This window comes from Crinia signifera, chromosome 2, assembly GCF_055691185.1.
Source record: "Crinia signifera chromosome 2, ASM5569118v1, whole genome shotgun sequence".
In the NCBI taxonomy this organism is placed as follows: Eukaryota; Metazoa; Chordata; class Amphibia; order Anura; family Myobatrachidae; genus Crinia; species Crinia signifera.
Window position 1 is genome coordinate 47,927,587 of NC_139218.1, and position 20,676 is coordinate 47,948,262.

Below are 20,676 nucleotides of genomic sequence, written 5' to 3' on the forward strand. Positions count from 1 at the left end.
TTGTTTACACTGTGTTACCTTCCCACAGTGTAAACGGAGGCGGCGCTTGGAGATGACATAATCTCCAAGCGCCGTGACCGCCGATCACCCCTCCGGGACTGCCGATCGTCGCGCTGGGGGCAAGCCCAGCACCAAGGTAAGCTGCAGGGCTGCCTCCATGCACCCTCCCAGCCCCTGTCTGCGAGGTGAATGGATGCCGCACAATGGCATTCATTCACCTCCTTCCTGCCTCCGCTGCAGTCTTCACAGTACAGCAGACAGCAGCGGAGGCTGTGTGCGCCCCCCGCCCAACCTCCATACTAACCGCAGGATGCTGCGGTCCGGAGGTTGGGCTTCCCCCATTGCTGTAAACGGGAGCCGGGTCAGATGAGCGCTGCCACTACACAGTTGTCCCAACCCATGCTGGGACCATTTACACCACCCTCTACTCAGGTCCTGCCCGGGTTCAACCCCGGTCAGAGCCTGGGTAGAAGTCCTGTGTAAATGGACATGGGTTGACCGTTTTTACACCACCGCTGACCCGGGTCCACAAAGGTTTTTTGCGGCGGTGTAATAGGGGTATCACTGAGCCTAATACTTGTAGTAATTCCGTTAGATTTTATAAGTGCAGCTATATATGTATAAGGCTGTTTATGTATAATGATTATATATTGTACGTATTATACAGCAACTGCATCCACCCATGCCACTCACTTACTATAATTGTGTTTAAGATGTGTTCTGTTTCCTGAGCATACTGTGCTGCCAGTGTGTAAGCTGTGGCCTTGTGTATCTGTCTTCCCTTAGGAGTGCTTTAATTCTCCTTATGGTACCAAATTCTTTCCTGAATATGCGGAGAGGATTCCTGGGCAGTCCACGGAGATGCTGTCCAACGTGGCAAAGGAGTGTGGGATCTATCTCATTGGAGGTTTGAAATCATATTTTAACATTGACCATAGTTTCTCTAGACAGGGAAATCCTTACCAGAAGTCAGCCATTGATTACAGAGTTCTATGTACAAATTAAAAAAAAAACAACTGAGCCCTCATAAACAGTCCCAAAGGGGCCCACCCTCTCACCTATGACCTATGATGCAGTCATAGGATTGGGTGCACTCATCATTCTTTAAGGGGCCTACACATGGGGAGATGTTGCTGAGTGATCTGTAAGGGCCAGTGTTATCGGTGAGAGCACTGGCCCTGACCGGTGATTAACTAGATTTATCCAGCATGCTTGATCGCTGGTGATAGCGTCATGCTGGGACGTGCATCGCTGTGGCCCCTACACACAGAGCGATGTTGGGGCATTTTTAAGCTATCTAATAAGATCGCTTAGAAAATTGTCTGAAATTGCCCCGTGTGTAGGCTGCAGGGTAGTAAATCAACGTTTCACTTACACAGAACAATGCTACTGTACTATCAGGTTCTTTCTTATTATGACTATCCATGCAAAGATGAGCACTTAGCTTCAATATGATCCTGACTATTAATAATGCCCTTTGAGCTTAATGTATTGTTGAGGTGAGTCTATAAGTGAACCAGGGCCAGATGCACTAAGCTTCAAAAGTGATAAAATGGAGAGTGGTAAACAGCCAGCCAATCAGCTCCTACCTGCCATGTCCCAGACTGTGTTTTGAAAATATCAGACAGGAGCTGATTGGCTGGCTGTTTATCACTCTTCATTTATCACTTTTGAAGCTTGGTGGATCGGGCTCTCAGAGAGACACTGTAGCATACCTACACACACTGCAGTATTGGGAAGCTGTTCCAATTTAATAGCATAAATGCAATAAATATTGGTAGATATTATCCAGAAACTTTTGATAAAGGGAAAAGCCTGTACGTAGTTACTATTCATATGTTTATAGCAGCTCTGGAACCTCATCAGACAATAAAAATAATTACGGGACCCCAGCGAGTTACTGCAGAAGGTCATCACATCACATGTGTAGTCAGCAGAGAGCACATACATGGCAGCATTGTGGAGGCATAAAGTGATGGGAGGAGTCTAAAATAACAGACAATTCAACAGATTTTTCAGACTCCCTGAATCACTGACTGAGATTAGAAAAGTCATCAGCCTGATGGTGAGCAACATGGAGTCGTGACCCCACACTGAGAAGGTCGGGACCCACTTTGGGGTCAGGACCCACATTTTGAGAACCGCTGGTCTATAGTCACATTATGTAATAGAATAAAATCATCTTGCTACAGTTAGTACTGTTATTCTTCGTAACAAATTGTTTGCGTAAGTCCCTCATTGTAAATAGATGTGACAGTGGGACTGTACTTAAGACTGCTTCAGCTACCATCATTTTAAATGGTTTCTGTGTCAGAGCATTGAAGTAATTATAGCAGGTACAATATGGCTAAGGGTGTGGAACTGGAAGCAAATGTAATGGCATTCCCATATGATGCATGTGATCAGCTACGCCATACAGGAGAGCCTTGTGACATCTGGAGGCTGGGCCATTTTTTCTAATAATGCAATTTCTATAAAGGTTCCATTCCAGAGGAGGATTCTGGGAAAATCTATAATACGTGTACTGTTTTTGGCCCTGACGGGACATTGTTGATAAAGCACAGAAAGGTAATGCCTGTAATTGACATGTAAGTCACCTTATCTACTATTTTATCTAAATATATATACGTTATTCTATGTCCTGGAGGTCTCCTTACCTGGGTTATCATTACATGAGAAGTGGGTACTCATGTAACATATTGTCAGTTGTATTTCCCTCGTTTGGCTTTACGGAACCCTTGTGGCCTTATAAATAACAATGATATTCAGTGTACCAAATCTGCCATATGTACCCGTTTTTATTTTGCCACTTAAATGTTCACTGATTTGAAGCACTTGTTAAACAATGATCTCGATAACAGGTTGTCTTTTTATTGTTGTATTCTCCACAGATCCACCTCTTTGACATCGATGTACCTGGGAAAATCCTCTTCCAGGAGTCGGAAACACTGAGCCCTGGAGACAGCTTCTCTGTGTTTGACACCCGTATGTCACAATGCTACACAAGTTTTTTTCATCTCCAATGTCTGCATTGTATAGTCATGCCTAAGGTCTTTGCAATGAATATGGCAGAGGTTCCCAAACTTGGTCCTCAACAATCAGCTTTTAAAGATATCTATATTTAAAAACCGGTTATGTAGGTGTCTATGTTGTCTAAGACACCTACATAAGGTGTCCAAGGTGTCTAAACATTGGACAGAGAAAGATTGGGTAGAGATGCACTACCAGCCAATCCGCTAATAATTGGCATGGTACAGGCTGTGTTTGAGCAATGACAGTTAAGGTGCGTACACACCTAGCGATACCCATGGCTGCCGATATAGGAAGCTGCAGGGACCCGGTGGGGTTCATACACACTTGCTGATGCCAGTGGGTGCTTATATACTGGCCAATATAATGAGCAATATCGCTTGCAAGGGGTAAAATGAGCGATATCGCTGGTTGTTTGGGTACGGCACCTTAGAACTGATTAGTTCTTTATCTCTGTCCAAGGCTTAGTAATTAGACCCCTACCCCTTAGTAAGTTTAATTTAACCATCTGTGCTCAAAAATTGATATCTTTAAATCCTGTTAGGATGCCTTCAGGTCTGGATTTGGCAATCACTGGAATATGGCAATGTAGGAAGATCAATTTACTTAGCTCCATTAGTGTTCATTCTAGCACCCGCTATCTTTGAAAACCCATGCAGTTCCTCTTTCCTGCCTGGGGTGTCACTGTCTGCTGTGATGTTTCTAGCACAGGTATGGTGTGCTTATCAGTGCTGATATACAGACCACACTGCTAGAAGCACTACAGCAGACAGCGACACCCCAGGCAGGGAAGAGGAACTGCATGGGTTTTCAAAGATAGCAACATCCCATCTTAAATAGAACACCCATGTAAGTAAATTCCCCTCCCCATGGGGCAAATTTACTAAAATTGAGTGGGTACGAGTGCACCCATTCGTACCCATTCGATCTATAGAAGACGGCCAGGATCAGCTGTTTGGCTGTTTTACTATCTGCCGAATTTGTTTGTTTTGCCGAATTCGGGTGTACGAATGAGTACACTATTGATAGAACTCGGCCGTGATTTCTATGGTAGTTGGCTTATTTACTAACATTTGTACTGCACGGTGGGAATCTGCTTTCTTTCTCCCTCCCCCTAAAAACTATAAAGTGTCCAAAACCCAGTGCTATATGTAAGGGGTACAGCATTCACTGATAAGTGCTTAATAAGGGTCTGGCAAAGAGATATATATTGGCTGGCACTGGTGTATGATCTGTGTCTAACAAAGCCAATAAAGGCACAAAATTGACACACACCTGGAAGGAAATTAAAATCAATGCCATTAGTCTCTGAAAGTACATCTTGGGTATACTAATCCCAAGCAAATATAAAAAGCGCCACACCTCACAGCCCCACCGACCTATATTTTAAAACCTATCCAACACTGAATTTCTATCTATTTTTCACTTAAGTGTGTATATGTCGTATGTCTAAAAAAAAATTGTAACCTCTTTATTTCGCAACTACAGTGGGTGTCTCCTGAATCCGAGAAATATTAAAGATTAAGAGGATTCCCCACTTACGATATTATTTAGGACAATGTCCTCATAAAATACAAATAACCAATCTTTAGGAGTGCATCCGTCACAACTACTTTTTTCTTTCTCTTGCTACGTTCTCAGTATGAACCTGATTCTGGTTCGCTCTCAAAAGCAAATTCTCTAATGGACAAAACCATGTGCACTGCAGGTGGGGCAGATGTAACATATGCAGAGAGAGAGTTAGATTTGGGTGGAGTTTGTACTTTAAACTGATATCTATATTGCAGTGTAACAATAAAGCAGAATCAAAATAACTCACCCAAATGTAACTCTCTCTGCACATGTTACATCTGCCCCCCCTGCAGTGCACATGGTTTTGTCCGTTAGAGACAGAATTTGCTTTTGCGAGTGAACCAGAATCAGGCCCTATGACTCAGCTGCTGCTGTTGAGTCCATCTGATACTGGTGTCCTTGGTTAGATACGTTGTGGTGTATGTTTAAGCTTGTGACTTATACGGCATGTTTGTATTTTCCTATCAGTGATAAAATAACCTGAAACGTGTATAATCCTAACAGCCTATTGCAGAATCGGAGTGGGGATCTGCTATGACATCCGGTTTGCTGAACTTGCCCAAATATATACCAAGAAAGGTGCGACGTTATTCCCCATTTCTTCATCTTCTTTCTTTCTTTTATTTAGGCTGCAATTGCACATTGGGTAAAGAATTAAAAACTATATGTAAACAACAATGGAGAGGCAACTGTAATCAATGTAATGTAAAACACCCCAAAAGGGATAAAGGTGAATGGTGTGATAACATCATATACAGGGCATAGATGGAATGCATCCAAATGTGTATATGAATACAGATATATATGCATGTAATGCCATAATACACTCTCCTAATATAAGATACTGTACAGCATGTTTTATTTGTTGTGACATCCCCATAGGGGAAATATATATGGGGTTGCCTTCACAGAAGGTGAATGGAACTTTCATGGAAAGGCAGAGTGACTTTGTTGTATATGTATATACACTGAAATCCCTCTCAGAGGGAAGTTGACGAATTCTGCTAAGAGGCTCAGTAAACTTTGATACAAAGACTGTCCCATTGTCCCTGCTGTCAGGGGAGCGCCAACGGACATGCTGACAGGGACATATAAATAAAGTTATATAGCACGTGCAGGGAGCGGGAAACGATGCCCAGCGCGAGGACAAAGATATATAAAGTAACAGCCGTTTTCTAGTTGCGCAGTGTCCTGAGGGAATAGTGACTGCAGAGCAACGCAGCATAGATGTGGAGAGCGGTGCTGTGGGAAGAAGACATACGTACCTGAGGCTCCGTTAATGTCGGCGGGTCCCTCCTCTGCAAGCGCTGGGCGGCATTGACAGGCGGCAGCAGCTCCGGTGTCCGGCAGTGCGCGGAGTCCGTGCAGGAGATGGACGGCGCCATTGAGGGCGGGACCAGAGATGGTGTGTCCCTGAGAAGAGCAGCTGAAGTGCAGAGCTGAGCGGTGTGTGCGTGACCGGCGCGAATCGGAGGGATCTGGACTTGCCTGCAGACACAGTAGGCAGAAGCTGGCAGCGGGAGTCCGTGGCTGTCAAGGTGAGCACCGGGGCTGGAAGGTGTGCCCCAGAGACGACAGCAGTGTCAGAGCCAGGCTGAGGCTGTGAGGGGTCAGTGATGCAGTGCCTGAGGGGAGTCCCGGGTGATCAACGGCGTCATTGCTGGGCGTCGCCAGAGGCTGGAAGAGGCGGCTTCAGAGGAGGGGCAGTGATCGGTGAGTGAGTAATGAAGGCATAGCTAAGGCTGGAGTGACAACCCCTATATCACGCCTCCGACGAGCAGCAGCAGCATTCAGCAAATGTACAGGCAGAGACATACTGACAGGGACTGTAAAACGTCTCTTCCCCTGTAGTTTCAGTGAGGGATGAAGTGCTACCCACTTTTGCTAAAGGACCATAGTTCTTGCTCAGACCTTCAGTAAAAATCATTCTACCAGTGATATGAACTCCTTCAGGGTTTACAACAAGTCAAACACAGTGTGCACTAGGGCAGTTTGAATGAACAAGGAGAGTACAGCTGCAGCCGTGCAGCTAGTGTTAACCCCTGGAAAGCAAGTAGATAGCAAAAGAGAGTGAGGGAAGTAACAGCTGAACTTTATTTACATATTTATTTAGCAAAACAAGAGAACGTTTATTCGTTTAATAAGTAGTGAACATTCCAGTACAGCCTAACCTTGCAGGCATTGGAATTTATTCTATTTCCTAGACGCTTTCTAAATATGAGAGACAGCTCATAGTACAGTGCCCGCTAATTGGCAGGATACAACAATACAATATTGCAAGGAATAGGAAAGTTTCCTTTATTTGAAAGATTCTACTGTGGATTACAAATATACTGTTTCCAATTACAAATTTTGAGGAATAAGACTCACCTTAGACTGCATACTGTGGAACTTTTAGCTTCAGAGGAACATCAGAATTTGGAGTACTATGGGATACTATAAACAGACAAATAAGCGCTTAATGTTTTAAGGTACCTGAACTAGTGTACACTTATTGAACTCTATATTATTGCGCAATAATAACAATAATAGTAATATAATATGGTAAGAGTTTGCTGCTGTATTTTCCTTTGACATTGCTGCATAAAAGATAATCCTTGTATTTATTGCAGATGAAAGAGGTAGGATTGGTTAACCTGTTATATTTTAAGGAGACATCTCGTAAGTCGTGATATAACGCAGAGGACTTATTCCAGTTCCAGTACAATAAAAAAAACTGAATTGTAGTGACTTATATAAGCAATTCATATGCTGATTAATGTGTGAGCCTTCATAACATCTGATTGTTCATCAAATAAAAAGTTGTTTATTATTACTAAAAAGTTGCCTTCAAAAATTATACGGAGAACCTATACAAGAAATATCTACCCGTGATAGATTTCACATTTGGCGTCTGACGAACAGGATACGTATATCAAAATCGGAGAAAACCCAACCCAGCGTCACTCAAAATGTCTCAAGACGATAGTCAGGAGAGACAAGAAGATATGCTTGGCAACGAGGACCAAGGAGATGCAGCGGCTAGAATAAGTTCAACGCCACGTAAACCGGCAGTGATAACTATGCCCTATTACTTGGGGGCGCCATGGCTTCCCACTTATACTGGAGATATGAGGACGACTGAAACCAATGCGTTCCGCGACTTCAGGGAACAAATCGAGACCATGTTCCAAGTATATAGGTTAGATGACGACCAACAAGTGGAGATCCTTTTGGCTCAGCTGAAGGGGTTTGCAAAAAGGGAAGTGAAGTCGTGGCCGGAAAGCCAAAAGAAATCGGCAAAGGACATACTGAACAAATTGGCAACAGTGTTCGATGAGAAGACTCTATCAGAACTTAAAACACAGTTTTATTCCAGAAAACAGCAACCGTATGAAACGCTTCGAGAATATGCTGTAGTATTACAGGAGGCATTACGAGATATAAAGTTGTGTGCCCCAAGAGAACCGATTGAAGAAGATGAGACGTTAACCAATCAATTCCTCTATGGAATCTACGACGCAAATATGAAAGGACAAGTAAAAATGTTGCATCGACAAGAATCACCTATAAGCTTTGCAGACTTCAAGGACTTAATAACAAGGGTGTTAGGTGATAAGCCCAAAAAAGGAACTACCCTCGGATCCGTTGAAACCGTTTTTCAGCAAGTTCAATCTGCTGCCTTTAAAGACCCCATCAAAGAAATGAAAGAACAAATTGCTGAATTGACACAAGGCATGACTGATCTTTGTCGAGAATTGAGAACACTGAAAGAGACGCAGACACCACAGAGACCCTGGCAGATGGAGAGAGATCCTTGTTACGGAGATGATGGGAGAAACGCGTTATGGAGCTCTCGACGACTTCCTACAGATACATTCGATGAACAAGGAAGACCCATTTGCAGGCATTGCCAAAGGAGCAGGCATATTGAGCGAAATTGCCGCAGTACGGAACATTTAAACAGAACTCCCGAGGTCCGGGACCAACCATCGGGAGAATCTTCAGTAGAAGGTCCCACCTCGCAAGAATGGATACCAAAATTCATTGGGTGTTGCCCTACCATTGAAATCAAAGTGAATGGATTCAGCATACCAGCATTGTTGGATACCGGGTCACAAGTGACTACGATTCGATGGGATGAGTTCATTAAGCATTGGAGGAAAGAAAGTATCATAGCTACACCACCGGCCGGGTTGAATTTGTTAGCCAGCAATGGACAAAGTATCGAGTGTTGCGGGTACTTCGAAGCTGAGATCAAGATAGGACAAGCTTATCTCCTCAATCAAGGATGTTTAGTTACGGCCGTTAAAGAACAATGGTTACCGCCCATAATTATTGGAATGAATGTCCTAAGAAATTGCCCGGAAGAACTAATCTCGACACTGACACGAAAATCATACAGCCCACCTCAGACTCTGAACCGAATTATGCAGCACACTATCTATGGCCGGAGAAGCCAGGTAGAGAAGAGAGTGTTGGCTACTCAGGTACAAGGAACTGTCACGTGGTTTAATGTCCGGAAGAGGTATGGCTTCATCAACAGGAATGATACAAAAGAGGATGTCTTTGTCCATCAGATGGCCATAAAGAGAAACAACCCCCAGAAATTTCTGTGCAGTGTTGGAGAGGGCGAGACGGTTGAATTTGATGTGGTAGAAGGAGAGAAGGGTGCTGAGGCAGCCAACGTGACGGGCCCTGGCGGCGTACCAGTTAAAGGAAGCCAGTTTGCTCCCAACAGACGTCAGTTCCACAGATGGTCTTACCAGCCAAAATTAGAGGATGCTGCCGAATCTGGTGGAGAAAGCATAAGTACAGACCAAGCAAGTGAAGGGGAGAAAGTAGAAGAAGTGTTCCCTCCACAGAGACCCATCCAGTGCAGAAGTCCACCGCCATTCTCCCACAGGCAACCTTTTGATAGGGGAAACAGAGCAGCGAATCAGGAGCTTGACACCCTCCCTGAGGGGACGGAAGTGATACAGCCCGATGGGGTGTATGGAATAAGAAGAGGTGGAGATGACCACCAAGTTCTTAAGATGGTACACAGAAACCAAATCGAGCCATGCCAGGACTGTACAGAGGAAGACGCAATACCACAAGTCCCCTACCATCCTCTGGAAGACCCAGTATATCTTAAGCGCCTTAGGGAAATACTCCTCGTAGAGAAAAGAAGAGAGGCCAAGGAATGTGGCCCATTCGTCCAAAAAGAAGGTGTACTCATTAGAAGTCCCCAAGGGGTGAAACCCCTCCGATTCAGAGACTAATCAAAACTTGGTTAAAGTAAATAAGGATTTATGATAAAAATGTAAATTCTCTTGATTCAAAGGCATGTAATGTGTTGCAATGTTTGATATATAGATATATATGTAGTATATTGATGTTTAAAAATTTATAAAGTCCATTGCCTGAGGACATGCAATGCTTTACCGGGGAAAAATGTGATAACATCATATACAGGGCATAGATGGAATGCATCCAAATGTGTATATGAATACAGATATATATGCATGTAATGCCATAATACACTCTCCTAATATAAGATACTGTACAGCATGTTTTATTTGTTGTGACATCCCCATAGGGGAAATATATATGGGGTTGCCTTCACAGAAGGTGAATGGAACTTTCATGGAAAGGCAGAGTGACTTTGTTGTATATGTATATACACTGAAATCCCTCTCAGAGGGAAGTTGACGAATTCTGCTAAGAGGCTCAGTAAACTTTGATACAAAGACTGTCCCATTGTCCCTGCTGTCAGGGGAGCGCCAACGGACATGCTGACAGGGACATATAAATAAAGTTATATAGCACGTGCAGGGAGCGGGAAACGATGCCCAGCGCGAGGACAAAGATATATAAAGTAACAGCCGTTTTCTAGTTGCGCAGTGTCCTGAGGGAATAGTGACTGCAGAGCAACGCAGCATAGATGTGGAGAGCGGTGCTGTGGGAAGAAGACATACGTACCTGAGGCTCCGTTAATGTCGGCGGGTCCCTCCTCTGCAAGCGCTGGGCGGCATTGACAGGCGGCAGCAGCTCCGGTGTCCGGCAGTGCGCGGAGTCCGTGCAGGAGATGGACGGCGCCATTGAGGGGCGGGACCAGAGATGGTGTGTCCCTGAGAAGAGCAGCTGAAGTGCAGAGCTGAGCGGTGTGTGCGTGACCGGCGCGAATCGGAGGGATCTGGACTTGCCTGCAGACACAGTAGGCAGAAGCTGGCAGCGGGAGTCCGTGGCTGTCAAGGTGAGCACCGGGGCTGGAAGGTGTGCCCCAGAGACGACAGCAGTGTCAGAGCCAGGCTGAGGCTGTGAGGGGTCAGTGATGCAGTGCCTGAGGGGAGTCCCGGGTGATCAACGGCGTCATTGCTGGGCGTCGCCAGAGGCTGGAAGAGGCGGCTTCAGAGGAGGGGCAGTGATCGGTGAGTGAGTAATGAAGGCATAGCTAAGGCTGGAGTGACAACCCCTATATCACGCCTCCGACGAGCAGCAGCAGCATTCAGCAAATGTACAGGCAGAGACATACTGACAGGGACTGTAAAACGTCTCTTCCCCTGTAGTTTCAGTGAGGGATGAAGTGCTACCCACTTTTGCTAAAGGACCATAGTTCTTGCTCAGACCTTCAGTAAAAATCATTCTACCAGTGATATGAACTCCTTCAGGGTTTACAACAAGTCAAACACAGTGTGCACTAGGGCAGTTTGAATGAACAAGGAGAGTACAGCTGCAGCCGTGCAGCTAGTGTTAACCCCTGGAAAGCAAGTAGATAGCAAAAGAGAGTGAGGGAAGTAACAGCTGAACTTTATTCACATATTTATTTAGCAAAACAAGAGAACGTTTATTCGTTTAATAAGTAGTGAACATTCCAGTACAGCCTAACCTTGCAGGCATTGGAATTTATTCTATTTCCTAGACGCTTTCTAAATATGAGAGACAGCTCATAGTACAGTGCCCGCTAATTGGCAGGATACAACAATACAATATTGCAAGGAATAGGAAAGTTTCCTTTATTTGAAAGATTCTACTGTGGATTACAAATATACTGTTTCCAATTACAAATTTTGAGGAATAAGACTCACCTTAGACTGCATACTGTGGAACTTTTAGCTTCAGAGGAACATCAGAATTTGGAGTACTATGGGATACTATAAACAGACAAATAAGCGCTTAATGTTTTAAGGTACCTGAACTAGTGTACACTTATTGAACTCTATATTATTGCGCAATAATAACAATAATAGTAATATAATATGGTAAGAGTTTGCTGCTGTATTTTCCTTTGACATTGCTGCATAAAAGATAATCCTTGTATTTATTGCAGATGAAAGAGGTAGGATTGGTTAACCTGTTATATTTTAAGGAGACATCTCGTAAGTCGTGATATAACGCAGAGGACTTATTCCAGTTCCAGTACAATAAAAAAAACTGAATTGTAGTGACTTATATAAGCAATTCATATGCTGATTAATGTGTGAGCCTTCATAACATCTGATTGTTCATCAAATAAAAAGTTGTTTATTATTACTAAAAAGTTGCCTTCAAAAATTATACGGAGAACCTATACAAGAAATATCTACCCGTGATAGATTTCACATTGGTAAATGGAGATGGGGAGGGGATGGGGGACTTTGGTTGTCAGGTGCTAGCAATCCATAGAGTATAGGAATAGAGGAATCCCAGTGGAGGGGAACTCTGGCAGGGGTCAGGGAAGTATTCTTTCCTGACCCCCCTCCCGCTCTTGCCTAACCATTACCCCCATAGCCCCCGCTGCCTAAACCTAAGCCCTCCACCCTGCAGCGTAACCCTCCCTCCACACATTCTAACCCCAAGTCCCCCTGTAGTGCCTAACCCCCCCCTTAATCATACCACTACCCACCTACTTAAGTTTGCGCTGCTGGTATTCAGGAATCCGGTGCGGCATCATTATCGATGTTGGCATTAGGTCTCCGGCCTCCTGATGCCGGCATCGGTATTGTGACTGCCAGCATCCCATCCACCATGATGCATCCCAGATAGGGTGGTCTTCTATGTACAAGGAGTTTGTTTCACCAGAGCACTGTATCATTTTTAGCACGTAGGTATGGGCTGGGAATCGGATACGTAGGTTGTGAAGGTTGAGATGTTTGGTGGACTATTTTGCTTTTTGACATTTTTGTAAACTTATAGCAAATGCTTAATGAACATATATTACAACACGTTAAGTAGATTTTGAGGAGAATTAAACAATAAAGCAAGTTTATTGTATTGCAAATAACTACAGTACAACTGAGTTTTCACTGGTTATCTACTTTAGGACAGCTCCCTTATGGCTTGTGGCCTATTATAGCAATGAGTTACTGCTGGGAGGGGTCCGGGGACAGCACGGCAATAGCACTGGTACTGTTCATGTTTAGTCCTTAGCCGCCCTGCCCTTTATTTAAGTTCCTCGGGCGCCCCGGAACATTAATCCAGCTCTGCCTGGGAGGGGGTAAAGCACCAGCCAATCAGCCCTAAGATTTGTTAAGCCTGGTGAAGTGATATAGTGGCCGGTGATAATGCACCACCCAATCAGATCTTAACTGTCAAACCCAGCCTGTAACTTGACCGTTAGGAGCTGATTAGCTAGTGCATTATCACCTGAAACTTTATCACTTCAAAAGGGCTTAATAAATCTGTCCGTGTTTGAACAATTAAGATTAGTTGGTCCTCTCCGTCTTAGCTCTCTCCAAGGTTTAGTACATAGACCCCCTATGTTACTAAGTGGCAGCATCATGTGTGTACTGACAGTTATACTTACTGTCTTCATTTGTTTGGGGTTTTCCTACTTAGGATGTCAGTTGTTGGTGTATCCTGGGGCGTTTAACATGACTACAGGACCTGCACACTGGGAACTTCTGCAGAGAGCTCGGTAATTATAAAATAAATGACTTCCTACTTCTAGCCCTGAAAATAACTGTCACATTTCACTTCCCACAATCATGGGCTGAAGACCCTGCTTTTACTACTTAATGTAAATTGTTCTGTCTGTACCTAGGGCTTTGGACAACCAAGTCTATGTGGCGACTGTGTCTCCTGCCAGAGATGATGGCGCCTCCTATGTAGCCTGGGGACACAGCACGGTGGTCAACCCATGGTAAGCTTATTCTGTTATGCTGCTGTCTTACTGCAAGAGGGCAGGGTTCTACAACCCTTAAATGGCTACATGTGTGTGTGTATATATATATATATATATATATATATATATATATATATATAACTGTAAATAAATGTATAGATATTATTCAGGAGTTATTTTATTTATAATGCTATTTATTGTAATGTCCTGAATCCAAAACAGCAGTGGCAAAGTTTAACTTTACAGCTATTGTGTAACTACATGGCAGCAGGTCACTCTGGGACTTGTAGTTCTACAAAAGTTGGTGATCTTCCCCTGATAGAGAGTGATTTCAATGTCTGACCTCATGCCGCAACATTGTCTTTAGTGCCAGACTAGATAGTACTGTCATATTTGTTTAGTGGTTATCAATCTGTTTATAGATTAATTTCTATTGAGTGCCAACATACAGATGTGTCCGTCTAGGCGCCCGGCGTGAGTGAGAGGCCCCTCTCAACCTGTAGATGCCGTGCTGCAAATATAACTGCACTGGAATTAGTTTTAAATATGTTCAAAGTCACAGATAAAGCACAATGGACCCAGGTGTGAAAAACACACTGCAGCCACTACATCGTGGCTCTCAGTATGCAGTCACACTCATTTGCACGCAGATGTACAAGTGTCACACAGCTGTCAATATTAGTGCAGCCAGTGTTGCTCTTTCGATAGACCATATACTGCATTGACTCATCATTAAGCATATATTGGTGGGAATCGCAATCCCAGGTGATGTCCCAGAAAACATCACTGTGTTATTCAGCTACAGTACACATATATTTGCCTATTCCGATTTACTGTGCAGGGATAAACTAGTGATTTAAAAAAAATGTATTTATGTAGTTTCTTGTATAACGCAGTATATCCCTTGCGCTTTACAACTGTGATGTTCCCAGAGGCAATGTTCCATTGTAGAACAGCATTATTTGGGCACAACAGAGAATTGTATTACCCCCACTGAATAGTTTATTTAAAAAAAATGTAAAACATACATATATTTTTTCCTTTTTTCTCCAGGGGAGAGGTGATTGCGAAGGCAGGAGCAGATGAGTCCATCACTTCCACAGATATTGGTACATACTATATAGTTTTTTGGTACTTGTGTATTATCTGGGGGCCCAATCTCTTATATATTTGGCTACATCTGTCACTCAAAGTGTGCCTGAAGCTGTAACGCTGGGTGGAGCCTCTGACTCACATGACTGACTCGCACGACAGAGAACCAGCCCAGTGAGCCCACAGTGCCAGACTGCCAGGGTCTGCCTCTCCATGTTACACAGCAAAGACACAGCTACTCACCAGACACACCAGGTGAGCGCCCCACACCTCCATACCCTGTCCAGGAGGGACAGAATGCTCTGTTTGTGGACTTCCATCTTAATTTATGATTGTCATCACCTGTTTTAAACAGGGTAATTGAAAAGAAAGGTGTTTAAGCACAGGTGATGGTAATCCATAAATTAAGAAGAAAGTCCAGAAACAGAGTAATGTGTCCCCCCCCCATTCACGGCAACCCCACGATTAAATGGCACATGCAAAACACTGACATGGCTATGGTCGACAATGAAAAAGGTTGACATGAGTTTTTTAAGATTTATTTTTCAATGTTTTCATATTCATTCTCATGTGTCGACATGGACACCAATGAAGTGCCACACTTATGTCAACATTTACATGTGTTGACCTTTCTGTGTTGATTTTTTCTTGTGGCGATTCGCGGCACCCCCCGGCAACCCCCCTCCCGCGATTCACAGCACACCCCCCCAATTCGCGGCGACTCCCGCGTTTTGCGGCCCCACCCCGTGACACATCCCCTCCTGCGATTCGTGGCACCCCGTGACCCCCCCTCCCACGATTTGTGCCAACCCCCTAGGCCCCCCCTTCCTCGCGGTACCCCCCGCGACCCCCCCTACCGCGATTCCCCCCCCCTGTCATTGCGGCAACCCTGCGACCTACCCTCCCACGATTCACTGCAACCCCCCGCGTCCCCCCCTCCCACGATTCGCGGCACCCACACCCCCCCGCGACCCCCCCTCCCGCAATTCACGGCATCCACCCACGACCCCTCCTCCCGTGATTCGTGGACACACCTCACCTCCTCCCACCCCCGCTCGCGATTCACGGCAACCCCAGGATTAAATGGCACATGCAAAACACTGACACGGCTATGGTCGACAATGAAAAAGGTTGACATGAGTTTTTGAAGATTTATTTTTCTTTTTTGAATGTTTTCATATTCATTCTCATGTGTCGACATGGACACCAATGAAGTGCAACACTTATGTCAACATTTACATGTGTTGACCTTTCTGTGTTGATTTATTCTTGTAGCAATTTTTTTACAGTGACAATTACAATTATGTGCACGTCAACCTACACATCATCAACCAATTCTTTGTATAATATATAACACCTGTTCTGTTTTACTGTAGGTGTTTTAAGTCAGATCTTTTACTGCTACTATTACTGTTTATGTAAATGCATTCTGAATGACAGCAACATCCTACCATCCTTCTACAAGAATATATAACCAACTAGGTGATTTATCGCGCCCCGTGCCTCCCCCCTCCCGCAATTCACGGACCCCCCGTGCACCGCCCCCCCCCCAACATTCACGCCCCCTCCCACGATTCACGTCACCCCCCCGCACACACCCCCCTCCCGCAATTCGCAACCCCCCCCTCCCGCAATTCACGCCCCCTCCCACGCTTTGCGGACCCCCACCCTCTCCCGCGTTCCACAGACACCTGCGCCCCTCCCTTCCTTGATTCACGGCACCCCCCACGCCCCTCCCACAATTCACGGCACCCCTAAGCCCCTCTTTAGTCCCCCGTATACTCACACACCCCTATCACTACCCAGCTTCCTGCTCTCCTGAACCGTAACTTCCACCACTGGGGAGTCGCTGACGCTGTTTTGCCCACATGCCCCTATCATGCCTCATAGCCCAGCCTCCTGCTCGCATGTACCCTAACTCCCACCCAGTAGGAGGAGACACTGACTCAGGGCCACCATCCTGTACTGCCACACTGGACCCTCACCCACTGGCAGAAGCTGCACAGTATCTCCCACCCTCCTCTTTAGTCCCCCTTATGTCCACACACCCCTATCACTACCCAGCCTCCTGTTTTCCTGTGTCGTGACCTCCGCCAGTGGGGAGCCGCTGACTCAAAAACACCCTACTATACTATTGCACACACACACACCTAAACAACATGCACGCACAGCCCCCCCCCACACCCACAAATGTCACTGTACCATCCACACTATCAATGTACATCTTACTCTGTAACCGCTTTTTAATTAAACAAAACAATACACACCCCCTTCCAAATCATATGCTCTCTATTTAACACATTTCACCTATAACTCAAGTTGCAATACAGGCCATCTTTCATACAATTCTAACCATCTTTCTCATATACAAATGTTCACAAATTAAGGGGGCGCAGCCCCTGACGACGGTGTGAAGAGCGCCCGTAGGGCGCGATGAATCGCCTAGTTTTTTAATCTTAGGGCATTGTACAACAAAAAATCGGTCGCATCGCATGCGATGCGATTGGACCCGTTTTTTAATTGTGCAGGCACCCAGATGCCTGATTCCTATGTTAAATGCCCCCCCAGACCCGATTTTAGATTGTACACCCACCCTGATGGGTAATGACTATGTTAAAAGGCCCCCCCATTGTTAACGCCACCCCACTATCAACGCCAACCCGAAGCGTGGCGAGCGGCAGCGGTACATGTCCACCAACCTTTTTCATACCCCCACTATCCACGTCGGCGTGGAATTTATTTTATATAGTGTGGCGAGCGCAGCGAGCCCCGCGAGGGGACGGGGATGACTTCACATGTATTCCGCGTCCCCTCGCGGGGCTCCCCACGCTTCGGGCTCGGTGGCTCGCTGTGCTCGCCACACTATATAAAATCATCTCCACGCCGACGTGGATAGTGGGGGTATGAAAAGGTCGGAGGACCTGAAATCGGGTCCCATCGCATGCCTTAAGTAGTGGCATGCGATGAAAAAATCGGGCGCCCAGATAATACACAAGTACCGTTTTTTAAGCTTATGTGCCCCATACATCAGCAATTAATTGTGACAATCCTGAGATCTGGAGATGATTGCCACAATTAATTTTAGATGTGTGGGCTCCCCTTTTGGCAATCCCAATCAAAAATTAATAGGGATCGCCAATCGATTGCTGAATCAGATTTTTAAACATGCTTAATAATCTGGTATTATCTGCGGATCTTTGTTATATGTGTGGGCATTCCCAATTCGTCTTCTTCATCTATTTACATTATGAACAGCTGAAATGACAATCGATTGGGCAGTTTCCAGATATGAAGATGCAATCTTTAGATGGAAAAATCTGCCGATCACTGAAATAAATCTGTAATGTGTGGGCAAAGTCAAATAGATTGTAGAATCCATTTATCTGGCCAAAAAATCCCTGGATCTGGAAATCCATTAATTGTGATTGCTGATGTATGGGGCCCATTACTTTATATGAAGGTCAGTTACCAACTATAGAAAGCGTGACCCGCACTTCTCATACAGCTCCCATATCAGGTATAACCCACCAGTGTGTACATGGGATACCACATCATTACACTACCATACAGAAATCTCGTTCTATACACGTACATGTACATTCACAACTCACAGCAATTCTTCCCACATTTCATCACACATCAGCACCACACTAGGTGTAGCGCTGTACCCACATAATTATTTGTTGCCACCCCTTTTTTCCATTTAAATGTATCCTGGCAACAAATCCCATATGGCTACACCAGGTTACACCAAAATATTAATGTACAGATGGAGCGCCTCTCTTTGTTGCGGGTCCTGGCGATTCTATCACCAACCGCCAGGACCCACCATCAGATGGAAGGGGGCGCACGCACACGAGACGCTTGAGCACCCTGTTCCGTCTGAGCCCTCCACCACCTCCCGTCGCTTTCCTGTGGCTAGCTAGACCAGTCCTTTCAGAAATGTTTTACGTTTCTCCTTTTTCCCTTCTCTTTCAGATTTGCAATACCTCGCCGAAATTCGTCAGCAAATACCTATCCATGCCCAGCGTCGCCAGGATCTATACAGTGTGGAAGAAAAGACCAAATAAACTATATTGAAAGATGCGGCTTTTATCATGTCCCAAATCACAGTTGAAATAATCAAATTGGTGTCCGATCTGGAATTCGCGGAGGAAGAATGATGCATTGGGAAAGATTACAAGGATGGCACTTCCATTACTAGTGCATGTTAAGGCTCCAGAGCTGTTGGTTACAATGAGCTCGGCATAGTGTATGAGGGATTGCAGCATCACTAATAATGCAGGCTTTGTTGGAACCTTCGCTAGTGCAAGTTGATTGTGCGCCTGATGGGTAAAATAATATTAGCAAAGAAATCAATATTTGGAGGATCATGGTGGTGTAGTGGATGCTGACCTACAGCTCTCATCATCACCGCTTCCAGGACAGACCCAATGACCTGCTGAGAAGTATTGGAGCAGGGTAAAGAACTATAGGACCTCTCTAATATCCCTGGTTCCTGGCCTTACATTTTATACTTGGATAACATTTTGGTTGATTTATTTGTTCAATGCCTCCAACAGAAATGAATGTTTATTATAACAGGGTGTTGTCAGGAGCCGTCTCGCCAGGAAATTTATAATGGGATTCTATAGCCAAGACTTACGGCTGCATGGGCTGCGGTCAGTATAGTTCAGGCCGACCACTACAATTCATGATACAAATACATCACAATTTGTGACTGATGTAAATGTAAGTTACACATGCGGACAGAGTTTGCTAGTGTGGACAGAGTGACCCATTTGGTGGTGGTCCACACAAGTGAGTGTTTCTGGGTGGCAACCATGCAGTAGAATGGAACTGGCCTTCTCATGGGATTGTCATGGACGTATTGGAAAAGCATCTGCATCGGAATCAGCCCTATTATGTCCTCATTTCAATCCACTTTTAGTATGCGTGTTCTTCCATGTATTTGCAGTGTAGAAGTGCAATGTTATATTGTCATTAGGGAAGTCATGCGGATAATTTGTTTCACATATGGAATAAAAATACTGTTTTGGGGCATTTTAGTAACTATGACTGTTCTTTATCTATAGGTGTGCCTTCCTGTTCTACTTCAGCTTGGGCAGCGGTGCACAGTTGTGGGTCTCCAAGTGCCAGTATGCCCCAGCAGCCATTTTTTTGGCATCAAACAGTGTTTTTTGTGTTATGTGTTTGTGGTTTAATTGAATCAAATATGCTATAGGGTGAGATTTAATAGGATGAGAGATTCAGAAAGTGAGCGATTTGGTAAGAAATCTCCAGTTTTTTTAAAGCGGCAATCATTTACCCTGCAAAATCAAACTGGTGTTGCAGGGTAAATGATTGTCACTTTAAAAAAACTGGAGATTTCTTACCAAATCTCTCACTTTCTGAATCTCTCATCCTATTAAATCTTACCCTTAGTCTTGACATCAACTTCCACTGGTTTACCTGGCTTGGATGGGGATTGGCATAGGTCTGCCTTCTTTAATTAAAATAACAAACTGTCCCCAACCTATACCACTGCCCTCTAACCAACTATTGTATACATATTCCTCAAAGTAGCCTAAAGGGGTGTACACACTAGGTGACATATAGCACCCATCTACCAATATGTACCAGCATATAGCACCCACCCATCAATATACCTGTATAGCAGCATATAACACCCACCCATCAATATACCTGCATAGCCACATATAGCATCCATCCATCAATATACCTGCATAGCCACATATAGCACTTGCCCATCAATATACCTGTATAGCAGCACATAGCACCCATCCACCAATATACCTGTATAGCAGCACATAGCACCCATCCACCAATATACCTGTATAGCAGCACATAGCGCCCATCCACCAATATACCTGTATAGCAGCACATAGCGCCCACCCATCAATATACCTGTATAGCAG

The 20,676-nt window shown here is 44.7% G+C and overlaps 1 protein-coding gene across 1 annotated transcript in view; it reads left to right on the forward strand.

Moving 5' to 3' along the window:
* NIT2 (nitrilase family member 2) overlaps positions 1 to 19,806 on the forward strand; it is a 32,707-nt gene extending 12,901 nt beyond the window's left edge. Inside the window, exons 3-10 of the mRNA XM_083171989.1 lie at positions 787 to 907; positions 2,480 to 2,568; positions 2,892 to 2,985; positions 5,107 to 5,181; positions 13,381 to 13,459; positions 13,586 to 13,684; positions 14,720 to 14,775; positions 18,737 to 19,806. Coding sequence (XP_083028115.1) covers positions 787 to 907; positions 2,480 to 2,568; positions 2,892 to 2,985; positions 5,107 to 5,181; positions 13,381 to 13,459; positions 13,586 to 13,684; positions 14,720 to 14,775; positions 18,737 to 18,828 — 705 coding nt within the window. The 3' untranslated portion in view covers positions 18,829 to 19,806. The remainder of the gene's footprint in view (positions 1 to 786; positions 908 to 2,479; positions 2,569 to 2,891; positions 2,986 to 5,106; positions 5,182 to 13,380; positions 13,460 to 13,585; positions 13,685 to 14,719; positions 14,776 to 18,736) is intronic.
* Positions 19,807 to 20,676: the final 870 nt, after the last annotated feature.